General features: G+C 36.5%; 1 protein-coding gene across 1 annotated transcript in view; it reads right to left on the bottom strand.

The window, feature by feature from the left end:
- The window catches only part of POLQ (DNA polymerase theta), a 106,095-nt gene that overhangs the window by 54,807 nt on the left and 23,299 nt on the right, over window positions 1-27,989 (bottom strand). The window contains exons 10-15 of the mRNA XM_059922134.1: window positions 25,431-25,573; window positions 23,764-23,968; window positions 23,302-23,444; window positions 10,086-10,279; window positions 9,084-9,208; window positions 7,547-7,790 (exon numbers count right to left, since the gene is read on the bottom strand). Coding sequence (XP_059778117.1) covers window positions 7,547-7,790; window positions 9,084-9,208; window positions 10,086-10,279; window positions 23,302-23,444; window positions 23,764-23,968; window positions 25,431-25,573 — 1,054 coding nt within the window. The remainder of the gene's footprint in view (window positions 1-7,546; window positions 7,791-9,083; window positions 9,209-10,085; window positions 10,280-23,301; window positions 23,445-23,763; window positions 23,969-25,430; window positions 25,574-27,989) is intronic.

The raw sequence follows: 27,989 nt of genomic DNA, 5'->3' as shown, positions 1-27,989 counted from the left end.
AAATCATGAGCTGCTGCAGCTGCTGACCTTCAACACCCCCTGAAAGGAGTTCAGGGTGGAGATCAGGAATGAGGCACTTTGTGCTCTAGGAAAAACTGGCAGAACAGGTCTTCAGATAGATATTTTCAGGAGATTTTATGAGCCCAATTCTTACATTCCTCATATCTAGAAAAGCACTAAAATCATTAACAGTGACACCTGCTCCTCATGACTAGCAGCAACCCTCTGCCAAAATGTGTGCTTGGCTGCTCATACCCCCTTCACTAAAGTCATATAACACTGACCTTCCCCGCTACCTCTTTGGAGCGGCTTCTCAGAGCTACCTGAAATGCTGTCTCCCAGGCTATAGTTCTCATTTTGCCCCAAATAAAACTTAACTCACAACTCTCACATTGTGCTTTTTTTTTTTCAGTCAACAGTGCCATGCTAAGAAAGTTTCTATGAGAAAGTACATGTTTCTAGAAGTTATAAAGAGTACTTATAATTTTGCCAAGCTTCAGAATGCTAGTGTAAGAGTCCACAACTGTTTAGTTCCTAAATTTTAGCCAGAAATTAAGGTTTTCAAAAGATTAAAAATTCTAATATATGTAATTAAAGCTACAAGAAACAACAAAGGAAACATCTCCATATGCAAGGAAAGCAGGATGTGTTTTTGGCTAGAAAAGGCATGAGGGACTTCCCTGGCGGCACAGTGGTTAAGAATCCGCCTGCCAATGCAGGGGACACAAGTTCGAGCCCTGGTCCAGGAAGATCCCACATGCCACGGAGCAACTAAGTCCATGTGCCACAACTACTGAGCCTGTGCTCAAGAGCCCACGAGCCACAACTACTGAAGCCCGCAGGCCTAGAGCCCGTGCTCAGCAACATGAGAAGCCACTGCAATGAGAAGCCTGCACACCGCAACGAAGAGTAGCCCCCTCTCACCGCAACTAGAGAAAGCCCGCGTGCAGCAACGAAGACCCAACGCAGCCAAAAAAAATAATAATAATTTTTAAAAAAACAAAGAAAAGAAAAGGCATGAGGAATGAAGATGCATTTTGTTAAGGGAAATGAGAGTAATTTTGTCTGAACTAGAGCTTCTGGTTATAAAGGGTAAACTAAAGGCATACAAAAATCTTTTCTCTCTTCACTGAAGAGAGAAAGGATTTTACCTTGTGTAATCAAGCTGGCTAAAACTGAATTATTATAAGCATTTTAAAAATTAAGTTTTAATATCAATAGTGTACTTATATAAAACTAGAACTTAATTTTCCTTCATCTGCTAAATAGACAATCGAGTATTGTTTCATATGGACCTGTGATCCTATTTAGTCAAGTGTCCAAACCATTTGATATCTCTGACAAACTTCCCCAAATCAAATTCTGAATGAAGTCTTTTGACCACAAACTAACTGAAATTTTTCAGAGGCCCCTGGAACATTTCAAAAGATGTTAGGCTTATTTGGTATGTTAAATTACATGGGAAGCATTACCAAACAAGAAGTAACATTAAGCCTTCTTTATGTTGTACTTGATTAGGTGTATAAGTGTTCTAGAAATTGTGTGAAATTCCTAGAAACTTGATATATCCTGGTGTAATCTTAACTTATAATTCTAGTCATTATCTTAAAATGGTGTATGACATCCTCTGGGACCCCAATCAGAAATGGGTAACCAGTAAACAATCCTTTTACTGCTATTCACTTACTTTCTGAAATTACTCATCAAAATTGAGGCTCACACTAAAAATATTGAACCTGAGTAACAGGTAAATGACCTAGCTGACTTTCATGTAAAGGCAACAGAATCTATATAAAGATTGTGTCAAGTGTTGATGAGATTCATTCTACTTCTCCAAAAATGACCCGCTTACTGCCAGACCTGATGTCCTTATAACAGATGACAGTATGCTCCTGAATCAGAGAAACTAAGATGGGTAAACAATGGCTGTAAATTAAACAAACAGTTGGAGCTGTGGGAAAACCAAGATGGCCTCATGGTTCTTCCTGGCTCCCTGACAAATCTCATTTTTCTGTTTTCCCATTCCTTCACCCACCACAGTATATGTAAGAACAACTATTTTTGTCCCTAAAGGCCTCAGGCTTCCTCCCTCTGGACCCCTGAAAAACTGTATTCAAGCAGAAAAAGAATTAATTACATAGGACTACATGACCTGAGGAGGATACTCTAATGTTTTTGTTTTTCCAGATTTAAGGAGACCTTTTCTTAAGCTATCTATGACTTACAACAATTTGGTAAAGTATACCTTTGTGAACAAAGATGAAACTTTTTCTCCCCACCTGATCCCTTCAGAATTCAGGAACTCTCAGTGAATATTCTTACTCTCTTAACAATTTATTTGCTTGCATAAGTTCAATAACAATCTTTTCTCCTTGTAACAGGATACAATTAGAAACACTGGCTATATTACCAAGGCTTTGACTGGAATGTCATATTTGAGAAAGGCATGCACAGACTCAGATATGACCAGATAGCTTCAAAGAACTGCTTCAAAAAAAATCGACCTGGTACCTTGCTTACCAGGTTTCAGCAAAGCAGTCTTAAAAAAGGACTTATATGGTCAATCATTATTCTTGCTGTACTTATATAAATAAGTTTAATGCAAGCAAATTAGTTTTACTATGATTATCTTTGGTTAAAAAAAAAATAGGGGTAATTAAAGAGAGAAAAATTATCTTTGCACCTTTGTAGATAGAATTAGATTCTAGTCCTGTTAATTGTCTTTGAGGTTTTATTACATACCTGTAAACTGGACTGGATCCTGAATTCTTCTAGTGTCCTTAAATATCTCGCTACAACTCACCAAACTAGTATTTCCAATTTTCTCCCACCCTTCTGATTTGACATCACTAAGAACAAAGGCAGCCTTCGAGCCCTGTCAGAAGGGAGCTTACCAAGTGCTCCTGACCACTGACACTGATGCAGAACTACAGAAAGTACTGAGCCTTGGGTACATGTCTCACAGCTAAGGAGGACCACCTGACATCTGGTCCTACACAACACTGGAGACCCCTGAATCAAAATGATGAGTAAGAAAAGTCGCTGATATCGATGTCTACTGCTTTCGCCCAAGACACCAAATTCAAGTCTTCTTGCTTTAGTTAAACATGAAACCCTTTCTCCTTTTCTTTCTTAATTTCACTCTGGCATTGGCCTGGAAAGATAACACTCTCATCTGTATCTCCCAGGCCATTACTAAGAAGGGATAACCTTCAGTATTTAGGATAACTCTATTTTAGGATGGGAGATTCTCTTTCCACATGCACTAAAAACCTGACTGACTCCTGGCTTGAACAGGTAAATGCAGCAGTCCCTGTGAATAAATCTTTTATCAGTATTCCTTAACAGGAATGGTTTGCATCCCGACAGGTCTTGTCTTTGTCTGTGGTGGTTATCATTCTCCTTGGGCCTATGAATGCCCATATGGCTGGCACACAACTGTACTAGGCATCTTAGGTTATCTAACTGTGCCCCTAACTGTTCTAGAAAAGGCCTAACAGGAGGATTCATGATTCAAGAACTGTTTCCTTTGGCAGGGCCTACTTCCCTGATTAGGAGTTAAAACAAAGAAGAATATGATCAGGAACATTTCCTCAACTCTTAGAGAACATTGCAGATTCCACTGCTAGGGCACTAGTTGCCCAACAAAAATACTTAGACTCTCTGGCCATAGTTGCTCTTGATAATAAGATAGCCCTTGATAATCTTTTAGCTGAGCAGGGAAGTGTCTGTGCTATGACCAATACCATCTGTTGTACCTGGATTGACACTTCTGGTGAAGTTGAAACTTAATTATGTAAGATCACTGAGTAAGCCACTTGGCTTAAAAGGGTGACTCCTTCAACAGTGCCTTTGACTGGTTTGGGTCTTGGGGACTATGGCTCTGAAGCACACTCCAAATACTGGGAGTTATCCTATTTATAGTTATCATAAACATCAGTGCATTGGATCCTCTCAAAAGTTTTAAATGCATGTTCACAGCCACTGACCAGCAGAGAAATGATCTCCCTAAGAGTGGAACATCAGAAAAGAAACGAGGGGCTTCCCTGGTGGTGCAGTGGTTGAGAGTTTGCCTGCTAATGCAGGGGACATGGGTTCGCGCCCTGGTCTGGGAGGATCCCACATGCCGCGGAGCAGCTAGGCCCGTGAGCCACAACTACTGAGCCTGCACGTCTGGAGCCTGTGCTCCGCAACAAGAGAGGCCATGATAGTGAGACGCCCGCGCACCGCGATGAAGAGTGGCCCCCGCTTGCTGCAACTACAGAAAGCCCTAGCACAGAAACGAAGACCCAACATAGCAATCAATCAATCAATAAATCTTTAAAAAAAAAAGAAAGAAAGAAAAGAAACGAGGAGAACAGCCACCTTAGAAGTTGTGAACCTGTAACAAGGAAGAACAAAATCTGACTCCATGTTGGATCTGTTTCTTTTACTTTAACCTTTGCTTCCCGTTGCTTTTGTGACTATAATCACTAAAAGGATGCTGTTTATAGCTATAAGCATACATAATGGCCTCCCTTGGGGAACCCTGCCCCTCTGCCTCAATGTTAAACCAAAGTGCCTTCGTTCAGCTCACAGGGAAACACCCTGCCCCTGCCCACCCTTGAATGACTGCAAGAAAGAAGAAATTAACACATCCCCTCCCAGAGGCTGGCCAAACCAGAAGATATTTTGCAAGACTTAGAGCCTTTTTACTTTACTTCCTCACCTCCTTCCCCTCTCTGTTCTATAAAAGAAACTAGCATCAGACCCAGATAAGATGGTACTCTAGGACTCTAGTCTGCCATCTTCTCGGATGCCCAGCTTTTCAAACAAAGTTGCTATTCCTTGCCTCAACACCTCGTCTCCTGATTTATTGGTCTGTCGTGCAGCAGAGCAAGCTTGGACTCGGTAACAAACCTGAAGTCATGGCCTGTGAATATCATAGGAGTTCATCAAAGACGTCATGACCTATGGATAGCACAACAAAGATCAACAAAGCTGCAGAGCAGTAGTTGAGAGCGAAGCTAATTCCTTAAATTTTGATCACATCTCTCAGGCTGAGAGTATGATGAAAAGGAGGGAATTATTAAAGAGAAAAGCCACAGGCCCCAAATGGCTAAAGCCCATGATACCAAACCTAGATTTAATACCTAACCTAATTGCAGTTTTGACCTTCACCAGAAATGTAATCTTAATCAACCAGTCTAGAATTTCCTGGTCAGCACCAAGAGGTAATCTGTCCATCCTCCCTCCCCACCCGCAAGATACAATCTGCATGATAAAACCCCCTTGCCTTTCACTTTTACCCCCAAAAAGCTGCCCTGGTATAAAAATAATCCTTTCTTTTATTTTGCTAATAGCTCCTTTGCCCTATCCTTCTTCCTATAAAAACCTTCCATCTTTTAGTAAAACCCCTTCTAGTTCCTAGATTGGATGCTGCAATTCATGAATCGCCTAATAAAGCTAGTTGGATCTTCAAATTTACTCAGCTGAATTTTGTTTTTTAACAACCTCTAACAATGGATTCTACTGGTGAGCTGAGGGGTAATAGACTAGTGAGAGTGCAACTTGGCTAGACCCTTCTGCAGAGCAATTTGGAATCTAATAAATCTATATATATGCACTTACCTTCTGAAATCTCATGTCTAGGAATTTACTCTGAAGAAACATCACCAACAATATGAAAATACATATGCACAAGGTAATTCATTACAGATTGTTGGTAATGGCAAGCTATTTGAGACAATCTGAATGTTGGATGGGTTTTCTGGCTTTTACGTACCGGGCACTGAAAGGGTGGCCAGTCTCCAAATACATCAGTTTCTATTCAGAAAATTAACGTTAATACAATACTGTATCTAATCTACATACCTTACGCAAAATTTACCAATTGTTCAAAGTATGTCCTTTTTCTAATCCAATCTAGAGTAAGGTGGTACATTTAGTTGTCATGTCTCTTTAGCCTGCTTTAATTGGAATCAGCTCCTCAGTCTTTGTTTCCACGACCTTGATATTTTTGAAAAGTACTGGCCAATTATTTTGTAGAATGTCTCTCAATTTAGGTTTGTCTGATGTTTCTCTACAGTTAAATTCACATTAGACATTTTTGATAAAAATATTCCAGGAGTAATGTTGTGTCTTTCTCAGTATGTCACATGAGGAAGCAGATAATGTTGATTTCTCATATTACTATGTTTCATTAATTTTGATCAGTGAAGGTTCTGGGCTTTCAGAAGAATCACAGTCATGGCAATAATGGCCTTAGAATCACACAGAAGAGATTCCAAAATGTGTTTACAAATTTTTTCCAATTAACTTTTTTAAAATGTGTACTGACTTCAGATGACTCCCTGGAAGGGTTAAGTATGATATATGGTATGCTGTTACCACAGAGATACTCCCACATCTGAATTTTTTCACCTCAGGTCTTTTATTACATATTTCTAAGCAAGTATGAATATATCCAAAGATTCTGTGAAAATCACAGGCTCCAGAGGAGATCAACACCTTTATAAGTAGGTTTTAAAGCATACTCTATGTAGGTTTCAGCCAGAGGCACACCCAAAAGTGACAAAATCACCCACCAGTGGATCTTCCAATCTGGGGTCACAGGGGATGACCCTGCCCCCACAGCTCCACATTCTCTGCTTGGGTTGCATATGCTTAAGACTCCAAGCAATTTCATCCTTCAAAATCTAGGTAGAGGTAGCTATACAGCTATAGCTATGCTGGCTGTAGTGCATGCTGTACCAGGGCCCACTAACAGGAATCACACCTGCATTGCTGCCGAAATACACGGAGTAGAGCCCATGATGTGAGGTGGCACTGCACAGTGAGGCCCTTTCTTTGACTATGCCCCATCCCTTCCCACATGTTTCAAGTTTCAGAGCGTGTGTCAAACCAAAGAGGAAAGAAGCACTGAACTGGAAATGAGATTAATGCTCTCATTTAGAACAAAATTTTAAAACCTGAAAATAAAACTGTTAATACTTGAAACTGCCTAAACAGCTATAGAATCTGGCTGAGATTCCATACAACAGTGAGTTCAAAGAATAATGGTTGAGAAAATAATTAAGCTATTCCTTGATAATATGCTGAGTCCAGCCCATTCAAATGAATTGGTTACACACACACACACACACACACATATCAAGAAGTCCTCTTCTCATAAACTGTTTTTGAGGGACTAGTGTTCCAAAGAATATTCAAGAAGAGTATATTTTAAAGTTTTCTTGCCTGAAGAAAATCTAAGATGAGCCCTGGATATATACTGAGAACTAAAATCCATCAATGCAGAAACATTAGTAACTTAACTTTACTCAAACTTTCTAGGAGAGAGTTATGATACATTTAGAAGTGTCTTTAAAGTCATAGAATATATTTTAAATATACAAAAAAAGAAAAAAGTAATCCTCAAAGGGGAAAAGGAGCCACATTTTCTTCCACTTATACCAAATATGGCATGATATTATCTAAGGGAAAAATATTTTAATATATTATCTATTATTTACAAATTGACCTGTTTTCATTTAATAACATATGTAGACAAGGGGATTTTTCTTACCTTTTAAAAGGCACAGCATTTTTCAGAACACTTTCCACCTCAGCAACATCTGCTCTGGCAAGATCGGCCACAGTAAGAAAGCCAGAAGCATAGAGGAATCTGGCTCTCTGTGCATTAAGTAAGGATACCCGGACCAGGTCACACAGCTCCCTCTGGATGCCAAATGTAAGACGCTTCTGAAATTGGGACAGTAGTAGTTCCATGTTGTGCCAGCCCAGGCGGTGGGAAAACACTGTAATCATCCCTAGAATATTCATATAATATTTATTGAATTAAAAATTCTTTCTAGACCAATTCTCCGTTTCTTGAGATGTATTTTTGTTTCACTGTTGTTTTTTCTGCAGAATTATAAAGTTTAACAGGCCCAAGGTATAAAATAATAGGAGAGCAGACATCTTTAAGGGCCTAGCTAATTGGCTAGACACATTAAATATCATCTCATTTTTTCTTAATCATGAACTTGCATTTGAAAAAATTGAGGCAGAGCACATAAACACAAAACAAACAAAAAGCCCTCACTAGTTCCCCTCTCTCTCTCTCTCTCTCTCAATTTTTTTCCTTACTTTCTTTAGGGAAGAAAGAACTCTTAAAACAGGTAAAGAACTCTTTTCACCTAGAGGAAAACAAGAGAGCTAATTTAAATTGTCAAGTGCTGAGAGGATTATTTACAAAGAGTGAAAGTCCCATTGATAATTTCTTTAAAAAAAAAAACGTTGCCCAGCTTGATAGCTATACCCTCTTGAAATAAAGAGGCCAGAGTAGCCAAGTGTCAAGTCATTAAGAAAATCACTTCCCTACAAGAACATTAACCCTAGAGGTAATCTGAGATTTTTGATGCCAGTGAGTTGAAGGGTAAGTCTCTCCCTTCTTACTACCCTCTCCTGGCATCTTTCCCTCAGTAATCTCTCATGCACACAATTTCACAATGAAACTTCTTACACATGTAAACACACTCTCCAGCAGCCCAGGATTTCCCTCCTAAGGGCTTAAGGATTTCTTGGTAAAATCAGACCTAGAGCTTCCCTTGTTTGCCTAGCTTAGAAGATAAGAGTTTAATTTTATTAAGAAAGACCAGTATTTCCTTAGAGAAGAGATATTTAGAACAGTGAGAAAGAAGTCCAGAAATCCCTCTCCACTTGCCATCTTCCACAATAATAAGTATTAATCAATAACTTGATGAGAAAATGAAGATCAGTGAGAACTGTGTCTGTTTCTTCTTACAATACGCACCCCCCCCAAAAAAAAGACAGAAAAACAGAAAGAAGAGCAATGGTCAGCAGGTTGCTAGGGAATGGAAGGGGACCAAGATCCAGACACTCAGCCAGCTGCTATTCTTCTGTAGCAGGGTAACTGAGCCCACAGGAGTCATAGTTTTGGGTGTTCTGATGATGACAGGAACTATACAAAATTATGGCTTAACATGATCCCCTCACTTTTAGAGAAACCTACAGTAAAATGGAATTTGAAAAAAAGTAATCTTAACTTGGCCTCAAACCACAGAGTCTTAAATAAATGTGGGAACACTTGTTTAACTTACCTGCATAAACAGCAGCTGACTGTTGTAACGATTGAATCTGTCCACGACTGCATCCATATTTCTGATTAATTTCCTTTAAGGGAACTTCACTGATTAAATCTAATAGCACAAGACTGGTAAAAAACCTGGAAAGTAAATTACCAAAAGTATGGTAAGAGGTCACTTATGTCCACTATGAAAGTACGATGTATGTTGAGAAACAAGAAAGAACCAAAAAAGGTAAGAGGGTGAGAAGGTGAGAAGATTCCTAATAGGATATAGGATTAGTGGACAAAGAGCTCAATGTTTGTAAATTCTAACATACGTTAGTACTATAGCAAAAAACTAATATCTGTATAACAAAACAATTTTGTCCATATTTCAATAATGCTAACTAATTTTAAGAAATGAGACTTGGTTCAAGAAATACGACGGCACAAAAATTTTAAAGCACACTTGATACACAATTATATCACCTAATCATATTTCAATCAAAATTTGGTTATAAAAAGGTTTTGATGTGAAAGGCAATTGTGCCACAAATAATCCAAGTATATAATCCTTACAAAATTTACACTTGACTATGATGTAAATAATATGAGACTAATGCTTTAAGAAAAATAATTTTATTATATTTCAAAGAGGCTAAAGCCTGTACAATTTCCCCACCTGAATCTTTTAATTGGCTCTTCCCTACTGGTAACAAATCACTTCAAAGGATGATACAAACCATATCCTCAAATGGAGCCACACTAAGTTGGCAGTTCTGATCATATATTCTTTAAGAGAAGAAAGTAATTAAATGTTCTACTTTAAAAAGTCTTGATATATAGTGGTTTCTTATAAGCTACAAAGAAGAAAAATATCAATAAATTCAGTAAATACAAGAAGTTGAAAATTTTTACTATATTCAGCCAAAACTTTGATTTTAATGACAATGAAAGTGATTACAATAAACTGGACATCTACTGTATATCCAATACTGTGTTAAAAACTGGACAGTCCAGGCTCCTTGATATTTACCTTTTATGGATGGCCATTTGTCGGTGTTGTTTCTCAGTTCTGGCTACTACTTTTCCTTTCACACAGCGAGCCAAGAACCCTTCTTCAACTCCCACTAGCTCTGCCACCCGTTTCATAGAAGCTGGTAACTTCTCCCATAAACACAAAAATCGATACCAATCAATAGTAGTCCAATCCTCAAACACAGGTGTAACCTAAAGGGAAGAAGCATCATTCATTACCTAAAACTATTGCATTACAAAAGGGACAAAATTGTAAATGTAAACTTCATATTAAAAACAAAGGCTTCAGTATTTGGAAAAATTTCTAAATGTGATAATGCCTCACTTATATGGAAACTTCATTTAATCACAAACAACTCACTGACAAGAGAAGAGACCACTAAGCATACAAGCTGGATTTTACAGAATCCAAGAACTTTAATCATAGACATTTTTAATCTCAGTATTCTGATGTTAAATACAATCTTAAGTATTTTGGATGATTTCTGAGAAAATACAGGGAGGGGGAAGAGGAATCAATATTCACAATTGCTATAATATATTATCTGAAGTGTCCAGGATTCAACAACAGAAAAAAAAACAATGAGACATGCAAAGAAACAGAAACATGTGTCCCAAACACAGGGGAAAAAGCAGGCAAAAGAAACACCTTTGAGGGGTTCCAGATGTCAGAAATATCTGCAAAGACTTCAAAACAGACATTATAAGTATGGTCAAAGAACAACAACAACAAAAAAAAACATGCTTAATAATGTAAAGGAAAGTATGATGACAATGTCTCATCAAGTAGGGAATATGAGTAAAGAGAAATGATAAAAAAAAAGAGCCAAATGGCAATTCTAGAGTTAAAAAATACAACTGAAATGAACTATTAACTATAGAGCTCAACAGTAGATGCAAGCTGGCAGAATAAAGAATCAGCAAACATGAAGATAGATCAATCAAGATTATGCAATCTGAGAGGTGAGAAAAAAGGAAAAATAAATGAACAGAGCCTCAGAGAAATGTGGGAAGCATTAAAGTGTACCAACATATGCATAATGAGAGTACCAGAAGAAGACAGAAAGGAACAGAAAGAACATTTGAAGAAATTATGGCTAAAACCTTCCCAAATTTAATGGAAAACTTTACATATGCAAGAGACTAAAAGTGAACTCCAACTAGGAAAGCTCAAAAAGATCCACACCCTGATGCATCAGAGTCAAAATGTAAAATACCAAGAGAAAATCATGAAAGCAGCAAAAGAAACACAATGCATCATATACAAGGGAAACCAAAAAAAATTAACAGCTGACTTCTCATCAAAAACAATGGAGGACAGAATGCTGTGAAACAACGTGTTCAAACTGCTGAAAGAAAAAAAAGTCAACCAAGGATCTTATATAAAGGAAAACTAACTTTATAAAATAAAGGCATAACAAAGACATTCCCAGATAAACAGAAAATTTGTTGCTAGCAGAATTGCCTTACAAGAACTACTAAAGAAAAGCTCTTCTGGTTGAAAGAGAGTGACCCAAAACAGTATATTAATTCCACACAGAAAAACAGAGTGCCAACAAAGGTAATTGCGTGGGTACTTATAAAGATAGTATTATTGCGTATTTCCCCTCCTTTCTTTTCTTGACTGACTTTAAAAAGCAACAGTACAAAACAGTATGTATAAAACATATAAAAGTACAAAATGTTTGGCAATAACAGCCCAAAGGAGGCAGGTGGGAGCAAAGCTATATTGAAGTAGGAAATAACAAGAGATAGCAACTAAATCCATAGAAACAAATAAAGGGAAGCACAAATCTTAAATAAAAATGTAAATACAACAAATTTTATAAGTATACATTTGCTCTCCTTTCTACTCTCAGCATCTTTAAAGACATAAAATTGTATAAAATAACAATTATAACAATGTAGTGTTGCATTTGTAACACATGTAGATTAGATGTAACATGTATAACACTAATAGCACCAAAAAGAAAAAAAAATGGAATAAGAATACAGCTATACAAGAATAATGTTTCTATATCTCAATGGGCTCAATGGGATTAAGTAAGTATAAATTTTAAGCTGTATATGCTAACACCCTGAGCAATTACTGGGAAAATAACTTCAAAAAATATAGAGAAAAATTAAAGAAATTTAAAAGTTATACTAGAAAGTTTTGCTTAATTCAAAAGAAATCAGTAAAAGTACAAGAGAACAAAAGAAGACGTGAGATATATAGAAAATAGACAAAATGTGGAAGATGTAAATCCAACTACATCAATAGTAACACGAAATGCAAATGGGCTAAATAATCTATCAAAGACAAGAGATTGACAGATTGGATAAAAAAAAAAAACCAGAATCCAACTATATGCTGTCTATAAGAGACACATTACAGATTCAAAAACACAAACAGGTCAAAAGTAAAAGGAAGGGAAAATATGTAAACCACAACTATAACAAAGCCAGAGTAACTAGACTAATATCAGATAAAATAGACTTTTAAAAAAAAGTTCACAGAAGAGGAATATTTTATAATGACAACAGGACCCATCCATCAAAGAAACATAACAACTGTAAATATATACAGGGTTCCGAAACACATGAACAAAACTTGACAGAAATGAAGAAACAGACAATTCAAAAATAAGAGTTGAAGATTTAAATACCCTCACTTTCAACAGTGGAAAGAAGACCTAAGAAGATCAACAGGAAATAGAAGGTGAAAACTATACAGTCAATCAACTAGACCTAACAGACATCTGTAGAACTTCAACCAGCAACAGCAGAATGCACATTCTTCTTGAAGCCACATAGAACATTCTCCAGGATAGACCACCTACTAGGCAATAAAACAAGCCTCAATAAATGTAAAAGGATTGAAATCATGTGAAATATGTTTTCTGACAATGGAATGAAATTAAAAATAAATTTTAAAAAATATTGGAAATTCACAATGTGGAAATTAAACAAGATGCTACTAAATAACAATGGGTCAGAGAAGAAATCACAATTGAAATTACAAACTACCTTGAAACGGATGAAGATAAAAAATGAAAACATAAAATACCAAAACTTATGGGATACAGTGAAAGTAGTGCTTTGAAAGAAATTTATAGTTATAAATGCCTATACTAAAAAAGAATAAAGATCTAAAATCAATATCCTAATCTTCCACCTTAAGACACTGCAAATTGAAGGGCAAAGGAAACTCAAAGCAAGAAGGAAAAAAAAAAAAAAACAACTATAAAGAGCAGAAATTAATGAAATAGAGAGTAAAAAATAATAGAGAAAATCAACCTAACCAAAATAGGTTCTGTTAAAAGGTAAACTGAAACACATTAAAATTTTCAAGAGTTTATTTGAGCATGCACCAATTAGAATTGGGCAGCGCCAAACCAAAGGCAGTTAGGAGCCCTCTAATGACAGGAGCTAGGGGCAAAGTTTTTATAAAGAAGATGCTGAAGAAAAGCAAAGCAATTACAGGACTGGTTATAGCTTCAGCAGTTGCCTTATTTGGGAAAACCTAGTTAGCTTTTTGTGATTGGTTGTTCTCAAGTTTCACTTTCTTGGATTCAAGTGCATTGACTAAGGCTTAAGTTTTGGTTTGCTTACATAAGCTGCTAAGACATTAAAGCTGCCTCAGTCTAACAGCTTCCTTGTTTAAGTATTGTTAACAGTTCTTTGAAACAATACTGAAACCTTTAGCTAGACTGATCAAGAAAAAGAGAGAGAATACTCAAATTACTAAAATCAGGAATGGAAGAGGGGACACTACTGCTGCCTTATAGAAATAAAAAGAATCATAAAAAAATACTATGAACAATTGAATACCAACAAATTAGATAACCTAGATGAAATGGACAAATTCCTGGAAACATACCAACTACCAAAACTGATTCAAGAAAAAATAGAAAATCTAAATAGACCTACAACAAGAATAGAGACTGAATTAGTAATCAAAAAATGTACTCCAAAGAAACGTCTAAGCCCAAATGGCTTGACTGGTGAAATCTATTACCAAATGTTTAAATAATTAACAGCAATCCTTCACAATTTCTTCCAAAAAGAGAGAGGAACACTTCCTAATTCATTCTACTACCTCAAAACCACACAAAATCATCATGAGAATAAAGAACTACAGACCAATGTGTCTTACGAATGTAGATGCAACAATCCTCAACAAAATACCAGCAAACCAAATCTAGCAACATATAAATAGTACTATACAACATGACCAAGTGAGATTTACCCAGAAAATTCAAGATTAATATATCTGAAAATCAAATAATGTAATATCAATAGAATAATGGACAAAAATCCCATGATGATCTCAATAGATGCAGAAAAAGCACGTCACAAAATCTAACACCTTTTTGTGATTAAAAAAATTCAACAATCTAGGAATAGAAGGTAAATTCCTCAACCTGATAAAGGCCATGTGCAAAAAGTCCACAGCTAACATCATACTTGATGGTGAAAGCCTGAACACTTTCCCTCTAAGATCAGGAACAAGACAAAGATGTCTGCTCTCACTATCTCTATTCGTATTTAACTGGAGATTCTAGACAGGTCAAGAAAAAGAAATAAAATTCATCCACAGTGGAAAGGAAGAAGCAAAACTACCTCTATTTGCAGATGATATGAACTTGTATATAGAAAATCCTAAGGAATCCACCAAAATACTATTAAAATTAATGAACAAGTTTAATAGGCTGCAGCATACAAGATCAAAATATTAAAAAATTGTTCATACATTTCAACAAACAATCTGAAAAGAAAATTAATAAAGGAATTCCATTTACAATAGCATTAAAAACAATAAAATGTTTTAAGAATAAGTAACAAAAGACATATAAAACTTGTACTGTGAAAACTATAAAAATTGTTGAAAGAAATTAAAGACCTACACAAATGTGAAGACAGCCATGTACACTAACTGGAAGACTTAACGTTGTTAATTGTCATCAAAATTAAAAATCTTTGTGCTTCAAAAGACATAATCGAAAACTTGAAAAGACAACCCACAGAATACAAGAAAATATTTCCATATCATATATCTCATAAGAGACTTGTATCCAGAATATATAAAGAACTCTTACAACTCAATAATAAAATGATAAATAACCCAGTTTAAAAATGGGCAAAGGACCTGAGTAGATATTTTTCTAAGGAAGATATTCATGTGGTCAAGAAACAGATGGAAAGGTGTTCAACATCACTACCCATTAGGGAAATACAAATTCAAGCTATAATGAGATAGCACTTCAAGCCCATAAGGATATACTTTAAAAGGCAGATAAAAACAAGCATTGGAGAGATGTGGAGAAATGTGAACCCTTGTACACTGCTTGTGGTAATGTAAAATTATGCAGCTGCTTTTTAGGACTTCGGAAGCTCCTCAAAATGTTAAAATTAGTTACCATATGATCCAGCAGTTCTACTCCTAGAGATATACCTAAGAGAATTCAAAACATATGTCCACGAAAACTTGAATATGAATGTTAACAGCAGCATTACTCATAATAGTCAAAAAGTAAAAACATATCAAATGTCCATCATTTTGATGAATGGATAAAGATGTAGTACATCTCTACAATGAAATATTATTCTGCAATATAAAGGACTTAAGAACTGATACATGATAAAACATGGATGAACCTTGAAAACATTATGCTAAGTGAAATAAACCAGCCATGAAAGACCACATATTATATAATTCCATTTATATGAATAAGAATAGAATAGAAAGTCTATAGAAAAACAGAAAGCACACTGGTGGTTGCTCAGGGGTAGGTGAGGATGAGGAGGTTGAAGGAAAATGGGGAGTGACTGCTAATGAGTACAGGGTTTCATTCTGGGGTGATGAAAATGTTCTGAAATTAGATGTTGATGACTGCACAACTCTGTGAACATACTAAAAATCATTGACTTGTACACTTTAAATTATATACTATGTGAATTGTATTGCAACAAAGCTATTTAAAAAAAACTCAAATTCCCTATGAGAAAATTTTCAGAACACTCTTGAAAGCCCCAAAATAGACTCAAAGAAATAGAGAAACATCTCTTTTCATGAATAAGACCAATCAAATTAAAAAGGATGTCAGTCAGTTCTCCTCCATGTTAATGTATAAATTTAACAACACCAATGAAAATACCAAGTTAATTCTAAGCGATATATGAAAAGGTAGGTAAGCAAGAATACCTATGAACACTAAAAAAGGAGAGCAATGAAACTAACCCTACTAGATAATACAATAAAAGCTTTTAATTAAAACAGAGGTAGTAGTGTACATATTGGTAAAATTGGTCTGTTGTCAGGTCAACAAATGAAATAGAAATATATCCAACAACAAATGGAAATTAGAAATGCATCTAAACACAAATGCAAATTAGTACATAAAAATTGGGAAAAAAAGTTAAATGAAAGCTGAAGAAAATTTTTCAGTCACTGTGTGTAAACAAATCTTTTTAATAAATAAAGATGTGACTACAGATAGCCATTATGAAAAAAGATAAAATTGAAGAACCATATATTAGAATAAACTCTAAATGGAACGGAGCACAAAAGAGAGGGACTACAATCATATAATTACTTGAAGAAAATGTGAGAGAATTTATAATCTCAGAGCAAGAAAAGCATTTCTCACTGATTCTAAAGTTCAAAATTCAACTACATTTTTTTAAAATGCTATACAAAACACACAATAAACAAAGTCAAAAGCCAAGTGAAAAACTAAGAGAAAAATATTTATACCACAAAGAACTACTCTCCCTAATATATATAAAAGAATTGTTAAGGGCTTTCCTGGTGGCACAGTGGTTGAGAATCTGCCTGCCAATGCAGGGGACACGGGTTCGAGCCCTGGTCTGGGAAGATCCCACATGCCACGGAGCAACTGGGTCCGTGAGCCACAACTACTGAGCCTGTGCGTCTGGAGCCTGTGCTCTGCAACAAGAGAGGCTGCGATAGTGAGAGGCCCATACACCGCAATGAAGAGTGGCCCCCGCTCTCCACAACTAGAGAAAGCCCTCGCGCAGAAACGAAGACCCAACACAGCTAAAAATAAAAAAAAATTAAAAAAAAAAAAGAATTGTTAAAACTTAAGAAAAAAACAAAAATACAATAGAAAAATGTGCAAAAGACATGGACAACTCATAGAAAATAAAATACTACCTTAAACATATAGAAAAAATGTTCAAATTTATTCATAATAAAAAGTGTAAATCAAAAGTACACTCAAAAATATAAAAGCTTGACAATATAACTTTATTTATGAGGTTGTGGGGAAATAACCACTCTCATATAGCACTGGTAAAACTGGAAAATGATACAAATGCTACAGAGGGCAATTTTGCAAAACCAAAATCACATATGTCTTTACACTTGACCCAGCAATCATACTTCTAGGATTCTTTCCTAAAGATACACCTCCATCAAAACTAAACTAAACAATAATATATGCCAAAGTTACTCACTGCAGCATCATTTGCCATACCAAAATATTGGGAACAACTCAAATATCCATCAGAGAACTGACTGAATAAACAATGGTATATCCACATACACAATGGGGTTATACAGATATAAAAAGAATAAAAATCTCCATGAACTGACAAAGAGTGATTTCCAAGATATATTAGATATATTGTTAAAGGGGAAAAAGAGGTACAAAGTAATGTATATAGAATACTATCCTCTGAATAAGAAAGGTAAAGTGAGACTGTACCTAAGCACTTGCTAATATTTATTAGCACTTGCTAATATTTATACAATGAAAAAGAAAAGACATACACCAGAAACTAATGAAAACAGTTATCTATGAAGGTGACAGGAAACGGCATGCAGGGCATTGACATATAGCTGCCAGACTTCACTGGGTATTCCTGTTTATATAGTTCTGACTTTTGAATCACATAAATGTTTTAAATATTCAAAAAACAAAATAGTACATGCACACTTAAATGTTTTATTTAAAATATAAATGTACATTAACTTGCCAGTTTTTTGAGATAGGGTTAAGGTCTTTTGAGTATGAGTCTATTGATTAGAATTTACCATGTCTTTCTTATGTAAACCATACCCACAATACATTGTCTCATAAATCCAGTTTCTCTTTTGGTCAAGTGAAGTTAGACATTAAAGAAAGTTGCAAAATAATCTGTGAACAGTATCCTTCTAGTTGTTTTCCAATATAGATTATAACTTTTTTTCAAAGCTTTACAGAAGTCTCACTCACACATTTTATCAGCAATTATTTTAGTAACTTGCATTAAATCTAATTTTCATAGAAGTAAACTGGCAGTCTGACTCTAGGGCCCATAATCATAACCACTGTACAATAAATGAGACTTATTTTTAAGGCCATGCCAGATAACTGGTAAGACCAGCTTTGAGATTCTCCTTAGACACATTCTCAGGCACAGAACTTTGAACACATTATCACCCACGTAGTACACATGTTCACTGGGGGGGTGGAGGGGGAGGCCCTGTACAGAAATTTCTCCTCTGCTCTCCTCTATATAGTGTTTTTATTGAAATACATTTCTTGATAAGCCTTCCTAATTCTTATGATAATTTCAAATTTACCCCCCACTCTCTTGCCTATCAAAACACATGCATTTGCTCTTTCCCCCTTCCCAACTTTATTGAGGTATAATTGACAAATGAAATTGTATATATTTAAGGTGTACAATATAATGATTTGACATATGTATTCACTGTGAAATGATTACCACAATCAAGTTAATTAGCACATCTATCACCTCACATAGTTACCATTGTGTGCGTGTGTGTGGTGAGATTCTCTCTGTAAGCAAATTCCAAGTATACAATACAGTATTATTAGCTATAATCACTATGCTGTACATTAAATTCCCAGAACTTATTCATCTTACACAGGCATACCTTGGGGATACTGTAGGTTCAGTTCCAAAACATTACAATAAAGCGATTATCACAATAAAGTGAGCCACACAAGTTTTTTGGTTTCCCAGTGCATATAAAAGTTATGTTTTGGTTTAACAGTGCATATAAAAGTAGTCTCCTAAGTATGCAATAGCATTATGTCTAAAAAAAAACCATGCACACACCTTAATCTAAAAATAATGCTGTTAGGGAATTCCCTGGCGGTCCAGTGGTTGGGACTCCACGCTCTCACTGCTGAGGGCTGGGGTTCGGTCCCTGCTGGGGGAACTACGATCCTACAAGCCGCAAGGTAAGATCCCTCAAGCCACAAGGCACAGCCAAAAATAAATAATAAAAATAAAAATTTTTAGTTAAAAAAAATGGCACCAAAAGACCTGTTCAACGTGGGGTTCCTATAAAACTTCAATTTCTAAAAAACAGATGCAGTATCTACAAAGCGCAATGAAGCAGAGCAAAGCGCAATAAAATGAGGAGGTATGCCTCTAACTGAAAGTTTGTACCCTTTGACCAACACCTCCCCATGTCCCCCATACCCCAGCCCCTGGCAACCACCATTCTCCTTTGTTTCTGAGTTCAACTTTTCCGATTCCACATTAGCGAGACCATACAAAATTTGTCTTTCTCTGTCTGGCTTATTACACTTAGCACAACACCCTCCAGGTTAATCCATGTTGTCACAAATGGCAAGGTTTCCTTCTTTTTTATGGCTGAATGATGTTCCATTGTATACATAGTTATAAAATCCTATTTTAAGCTAATAACAACTTAACTTCAATGCTATACAAAAACTCTATGCTTTTACTTCTCCACCCCCTCATATTTTATGCCATTAATATTACAATTTACATTTTATCTTATGTATCTATTAACAAATTATTGTAATTATAGTTATTTTCAATGTTTGTCTTTAACTTTTGCATAAAAGTGATTTGCATACCACCATTACATTCAGAATTCTGAATCTGATTATAAATTTACCTTTACCAGTGAGTTTTATACATTCATATGTTTTTACACTGTTAATTAGCATCCTTTCATTTCAGCTTGAAGAACTCCTTTTAACATTTATTATAATGCACGTCCAGTGGTGATGAATTTCCTCACCTTTTGTTTGTTTGGGAAAGTCTTTCTCTTACCTTCATTTCTGAAGGACAGCACTACTTGGTAGAGCATTCTTAGCTGGCAGTTTTCTTCTTTAAATATTTTGAATATATCATACCATTCTCTCTGCAAAGTTTTTGCTGAGAAATCCACTAATGGCCTTTTGAGGTTTCCTTGTACATGACAAGAGTCTTTTCTCTTGTTGCTTTCAAAATTCTGATTCTTGGACTTTTGACAGTTTGATGTGTCTAGATGAAGTCATTTTGGGGTTGTACCTGTTTGGGGTCCTTTTAGCTTCATGTCCATATCTCTCGCCATATTTGGCATGTTTTTAGCCATTATTTCTTTAAATAAACTTTCTGCCATTTTCTCTCTCTCTTCTCCATCTTGGACTTCAATAATGTATATGATGGCATCCCATAAGTCTTGCAGGGTTTTTTCACTCTTCATTCTTTCCATCCCCCCAACCCCCACCTCCCCCCCGGATGTATAACTTCAAATGACCTATCTTTTTTTTTTTTTTAATTAATTAATTTATTTTTGGCTGTGTTGGGTCTTCGTTTCTGTGCGAGGGCTTTCTCTAGTTGTGGCAAGCGGGGGCCACTCTTCATTGCAGTGCACAGGCCTCTCACTATGGCGGCCTCTCTTGTTGTGGAGCACAGGCTCCAGACGTGCAGGCTCAGTAGTTGTGGCTCACGGGCCTAGTTGCTCCGCGGCATGTGGGATCTTCCCAGACCAGGGCTCGAACCCGTGTCCCCTGCATTGGCAGGCAGATTCTCAACCACTGCGCCACCAGGGAAGCCCCAAATGACCTATCTTTGAGTTCACTGATTCCTTCTTCTGCTTGATCAAGTCTGCTTTTGAAGCTCTCTATTGAATTTTACAGATCACTCATTGTATTCTTCAGCTCTGGGATTTCTGGGTTTTAGAGGGCTTGGGGGGCTTTTTAAAAATGGTTTCTGTTTCTTTGTTGAACTTCTCATTATGTTCATGTATTGTTTTCTTTATTTTGTTATTGCCTATCTGTGTGTTTTCTTGTAGTTAACTGAACTTCATTAAAAGGATTAGTCTGAATTCTTGGTCAGTCAGTTCATAGATCTCTATTTCTTTAAGTTTGGTTATTGGAGCTTTATTAGTTTCTTTGGTGGTGTCATGTTTCCCTGATTCTTCATTATTCTTGCATACTGGTGTTGGTGTCTGTGCATTTGAGGAAGCAGTCACCTCTTCCAATCCTCACATTTGCTTTGGCAGAGAAAGACCTTCACTAGTCAGGCTAGCTTGGGGTTCTAGAAAGGGCCAGCTGGTAGAGTCCATAGGAGGGCAGGCAGGGCCTCTGGTTGGGTGGGGCCACTGGCTCAGCTCTGCATTCAGGCAGGACCACTGCCTGAGCTGCCTGGTCAGGTGGAACTGCTAGCTGGGGTCCATGGATAGGCATGACCACTGGCTGAGCTCTGAGGTTGGGTAGGGCTGCTGCTTGGGTTCTCTGGTCAGGCAGGAACAAACTGTACTCCCTGGCTGGTTGGTGCCATTAGCTGGATTCCATGTTCAGGTGTAGACAGAGACTGTGCTCCACAGTTGGGTATGCCCACAGGATGAACTCTGTGTTCATGCAGGACTCCAGGCTATGTTCCACAGTCAGGCTCCCTGGTCAGGTAAGACTGCAAGCAAGCTCTGCAGTTTGGTGGGGCTGCTGGCTTGGCTCTCTTTTTTTTTTTTTTTTAATTAAAAGGTTTTTATTATGACCTTTATTAAGAGCTCATAAATCACGTTCTTAATCTGGCTCTGTTACTACTTTTTCCCTCCACGAATTCTCCCAAAGTTATAAAAAATAAAAATTTATAAATATACATTGAGGACTATGCACAGGCCACTAGCCAGGGATGCCAGCTGGGCAGAACTGCTCACCCTGCTTCCTGGCCAGATGGGGACGTCATTCTGATGTCACAGTGAATGGAATCGCTTACTGGCCTCTCTGATTGGGCGAGGTGGCCAGGAGAGATACAGAGCCACTGCCATGATCCACATACTGGTCACTGTGAGCCCCACCCACTTTTTTGTTACTAGCTGACCCTTGGTGGTCTAGCCTTGCCAATATTCCCAGGGTTCTCCATGAGGCGAGACAGAAGTGACCTTCCCAAGGAATACTCCAGAATGCTGAGGAAACTGGATGACTACCTTGACCCTCTTCTCCCCACTAGAGAAACTGGATGCCTCAGTGTGGCACTGTGCTTGCTTGAAGGAGAGGCAACAGAGTCAAAGTGAAACCACTGCTCTTAGTGTTCTCATGTGGCCTCTCTCAGTTTTTGTGCTCTAAGAGAGTGTTTTAACCTCACCACCAGGTTCTGGGATTTTCAGAAAGGCATTCTTGACTGTGAATAGTTGCTAATCTGTATTTTTGATGAGGACTAGAGCCAGGGATCTCCTATACCACCATCTTGCTTACACCACTCCCCACATCTGCTCTTAATTGCAAAATTAAGTATTTATTTCCGGTCAGGTTCTTCCCAGAGAATATGATCTCAAACTTTATTTTACTCAATTCTTATCAAAAATCTTTGTTATAAGAAACAATATTTATAAAAGATTATCTAATATAAACAAACTTTAAAGATTCCTAATTGCATTTACTCTAAATATTTTATCAAGAATCTAAGTCCCATAGTGTCTTTTTAGGACATTTCTCTTAGGCAATAAAATGCAATGCTCCTCCCAAATTTTTTTTTTTTTAATCTTATGAACATTGAGACTAACAAAGCTTCCCTCTTGGCTACAGCTGCTAGACAGCCCAGAACCAATGTTGGGCACAACAACTGTACGTGACTTAATGGTGTTCTTCTTTATGTACCAACCTTTGCTTGAGTTTTACATTATGATCTTATCTTTAATTTCCAGATATCTCATTGTCCTTTGCTGTGTTCTTACATACTATATAATACACATTTATTAATAAATCACCTCAAGTACTTTTTGAAAGAAAGTTGGAGAAAAAAGACAAGTAGGCAAGTAGATTGAAAAGGTCACTAGAACATTTAGCTTATTACTTTACAACAATTCTTCTTACTTCTTCTCTATTCCCACCAGTACTATCCTAGTCAAGGAAAGCAGACAAGATATTCCCTTAGGGTATCTTTGATGTTCAGGATTCTTATAGGTATTTTCTCCCCATTTTCACAAATATAATAATGAAGAAAACAGAACTTACCAGATAAACAATATGCAGATCATTTTCTAAAACAAAGCCCTTCATTGCTCTTTGGAGGTCAGCAAAAATATCTAAAGTATCAACTGGAGAAAGTGAAGAAGAAAGAGTTGCCGAACCAAGATGTGTTGGATGATACACACTTCCTGATTTGGGATTGGGGGTGGAGAAATAAAGGACCAAATGTTAAAAATAAAATAAAACAAATGCTGTCTTTTGGCATTCTATAATTAACATTTTAAGGCTCTGATAAATTTTACAAACAGAATCCAATGCATGGATATTTGTTAGCAGGCTCTATGCTAATTGTCTGATGTTGACAGCACTGATTTACTAAAAATGAGTTGAAAAGTCAGTTTCCTTTTATACTGCTGGAAAAGTCAATTTCCTTTTACTAAGCAGTCTTAGATACTCTAAATCACTAAAGGTGAAAAAGTGAGTAAGTTGCAATTAAGAATAATTTACCTTCTGTTCCATCACTAGCTTCAGTAATCTGGATGAATTCATTTTCTAGTAGCCACATTACACAGGCCTCAATTGCTCCAAGTTGAACAGAATCTTTATTTTTCTGAATTCCCTGCTTCCCTTCTTTCATACTTGCAGCCAAAAATGTGCAAGAAGCATAAGTTTGTATGTCCTGTGATGTACTTGCCACGCCACCAACTATTATCTGAGACAAGAGGTTTGAAATATTCTGTAACTTTTTAATAAGACACATAGGTCCTCAAAATATAAAAGAAATTACTTTGTTCTCTTAAAATATTATCAGCATCTTAATGTAGAGACTCTTTATTAACTCTTCCACCATCATTCATTACAAAGGTAGATAACACCTACTGACAACATGAAAAGTTTTCCTTAAAAGTAGATATAGCATGTTCTCATAAATGAAAATAAATGAATCATTATCTATCTGAAATGTGGGAATTAACAACATAATTAAATAATATACATATATAAGTATATAACATATATAAAGGAGGTGTTGATGGTTCATGGCCATGAACCAAATCAATTCTTCTCATCCTTCCTTTTTTAAATATGTGGGCATATAAGAATGCAAGTATTGAATATTCCCCACCTAGCAGAGGGGTGAGAATCGGTGTAGAAAAAGATGAAAGTGGCATCTTATAGATATCATTTTCCTGAAACTATTCTATTACATATACTAATCTGCCCCTTGTCTTCTTTCATTTAATGTATACTGGAAACATACCAAATCATTCTAAACAGAGCTATTTCATTCTTTTTAATGAGAGCAAAGCATAGTTTTACCAAGATTTGTTTAGTTTTAATGGTATTTTAGATGTTTCCAGTTTCTTCTTATTACCAATAGAGCTATAATAAACATTCTTGTATCTTTAATTTGATGAAATTTCACAAATACATCTCTAGGTAAAATTCCTAGATGTGAATCTGCTGGATAAATGGCTTTGTGCGTTTTTAAAAAAATTCTTAGTAGGTATGGCCACGTTGCTCTCCAAAAGAGTTTCAGCACTGTATGAGCGCCTACTTTCTACAGTCTTACCTATCCTGTGCTATCAATTACTTTCTTTTTTTTTTTTTTAAACAGAGCTAAAGGGGAGAAAAAGAGAATGAGTACAATACCAGTCCTCCAGCACCAGCAATGAAACCAACAGCAAGACATGCTGGTATAGGAATAGAAACTTTTTTGGATGAATATATGAAACAGTTAAAAGGGGTTACCTTTGAGGACTCCAAGCAAAAGGTTTTATTTTTCACTTTAGATACTTCCGTATTTAGAAGTTTGCAACTTCTAATTGTGCATTTGTAATTTAATTTTATTTTAATGTCAACAGGTATTATCTGGATGGAGGAACAAAGGTCCATTTTTGTCATCTTTTTTTAAAATTCAGAAAATAATAAAGAATATCTAAAAAATAACCATCTGGCATTTGTGATTTAATCCACTGTTTTGAAGTAGATTCATATGGCACTAGCTGTATTAAACTCCAGGAAATAACTATATAAAGTAGAAGAGGTTCAGACTTGGGAAGGCTATAAATAATCTCATACAGAAACACAAAGCTAAGATTTTTCACATACTAAAGTTCTATCATTGTACTATAGGAACAAAAAAGCAAATGGTAATTTAGTGAACTCTCTCTTACCTCCAGAATAGCTCTTATCATGCTCGAAGTTACTTCTTCTCCTTCTTGTCTTTGCAAACAGCTGCGAACAGGTTTTAGAGATCCCTGAAGTAGAGCTATACCTTTTGATTTCTCAGAGTTTTTACAAACTAAGATACTCTCACCTATAATCAAAAAAAACTATATATTTGCAGAATCCCAACACATCTACATAAAATACCTGCTAAAGAGAATTTAAACTGGTTTATTTGTTTAAAAGGAGACAAGAGATGATAGTGGCTGTTATAATCATATAATTATCACTGTTTTTATTTTCTGAATTTTGGATTGAAGGGGATCAGAATATGCTACACCAAAATATGCCACTTTAGCATAAGGATTATTTTGACCTGAAGCCAATTGGGAAGCAGCAAACATAGAAAGAGCTCTTTGCTTTCTCCTTATTTGCTTAGAAGCAGGACGTAAATTTCTCTGTGAAGGTGTTCCCCTTCCTGTCTCTCACAGCAGGAGGACAATTCTTATCACTGGAGACAAAAAGTCAGTATTGAGATGGGTGTGCACAAGCCTCACTAAAGAAACCTTAACTTGCATTAATCTCCAGCATATATCTACCTTCCCACAATGTACCACCCCCTAGAAGCCCAAACCCCTATTCCTTTGTCTTGTCACTTCTCTACAATTCATCACCCTTTGTTCAAAGGGTATATAAGCCCCCAGCATCTAACTGCTTCTTTAGATTTCTACTTTTCTATTAGGGACTCTGTGTATGTAAAAAATTAAACATTAACATCAAGTCAAATATGTATGGCTTTTTTCCTGTTAATCTGTAATTTGTCAGTTTCATTTGCAGGCACTAGGCATAGAACCTAAGAGGGTAGAGGAAAAGTTTTTTCCTTCCCTACAGGATTAACTACTGTTATTGAGTAATTAAGTATATAATAGTAATAGATATTTTGAAAACTATAAAGGAAAATGCAGATGCAAATTATTACTGGTTATGAAACTGCATACCAGTCCCTGTGTCCCTGTCCTTTGAAGTAAAAAGCTCCCAGGCCTCCCCTCAGTCTCAAAAGGCTGGCTCAAGAGTTAATGATTAGGAAATGTGAAGGTGTAGAAACAAAGAATAGCTGTTGGGCCAGGAAACTGGTAACAATTTAGACTATAAACCAGCCACAAAGCAGAGTCACCGAACTCTCAGTTCCCTGAAAGATACTGATAAAAGATCTAACACACGTTCCTAAGTTGTTCTATAGGAAGCAGACCCCCAGATGAAAACTGCTGACTGCAAGCATGCAGACCCCAGACCAGCTGAACCCAGAAAACTGGTGATGCTTGAAACTTCACCTTGATGCCAACCAATCCGAGAATTGTGCACAAGCTGCTCATGCACCTGGAAGCACCCTCCCTCACACTGCCTTTAAAAGCCCTTTGCCTGCACCAAGATGTTAAGATAATTTTTAAGGACGCTAGTCCACCATCTTCTCCTTCTCGGTTAGCTGGCTTTTTCTAATAAAGTCACTTTCCTTGACTCAACACCTTGTCACTTAACTTACTGGCCTATCGTGTAGTGAGTAGCCAAACCTGAGTTCAATATCAGTTATACATGATGATAATATAAAATCAAAACTATTAACAGATACCTAGAAATCATATTATAACACTCACTAATTTAAATGCTTTAGGCTATTGAAACAATCAAGTGAACAAAAATATGTGAAAGCACTTATTAATTAAAAACATATATAGGACTTCCCTGGTGGCACAGTGGATAAGAATCCGCCTGCCAATGCAGGAGACACGGGTTCCATCCCTGGTCCGGGAAGATCCCACATGCCATGGAGTAACTAAGCCCGTGCTCCACAACTACTGAACCTGTGCTCTAGAGCCCGCGTGCCACAACTACTGAGCCAACGTGCTGCAACTACTGAAGCCCACACGCCTAGAGCCCATGCTCCGCAACAAGAGAAGCTACCGCAATGAGAAGCCTGTGCACTGCAACGAAGAGTAGCCCCCACTCACCGCAACCAGAGAAAGTCCGCATGCAGCAACAAAGGCCCAACGCAGCCACAAAAAAAATAAATAAATAAATCTTTAAAAAAAAGTCACTAAGAAAAAAATACACAAATATACAATTTATACAAACATAAACACTTATTACAACAATTAAGACTAGAGAAAACAAATTTTTTTTCAAAAATGAATCCAATAGTAAGGGAAAGGAAGTGGTAAATAAGATATTCAACAGGCAAAATGAAAGCCATTTGCATTAGAGAAAAATAAAAATAAAAGTAGCATTGTGGTGGACTATACTAACCACCCAGGCAGAAAGAAAATACAGATGATGCTTTCTTAACACTGCCAAATTGAGACAAGATAGGAAAAATATAAGGAACTATAAACTTGATAACCATTGGTTAGTTATCCCAAATATAATTACAGAAAACATAAGTACCATCAAAACAAACAAACAAACAAAAGCCAGGTGAATAAAACATACCACCTGGCTCTTGTGATAACTATAAAACAACCCAGCTTAAAACAAAAAAGACTACCTAGAAAATGGATCAACTAGCATTAGCA

The sequence above is a fragment of the Balaenoptera ricei genome, chromosome 4 (assembly GCF_028023285.1).
Source record: "Balaenoptera ricei isolate mBalRic1 chromosome 4, mBalRic1.hap2, whole genome shotgun sequence".
NCBI lineage: Eukaryota > Metazoa > Chordata > Mammalia > Artiodactyla > Balaenopteridae > Balaenoptera > Balaenoptera ricei.
This window is presented reverse-complemented; position numbering and strand designations above follow the sequence as displayed.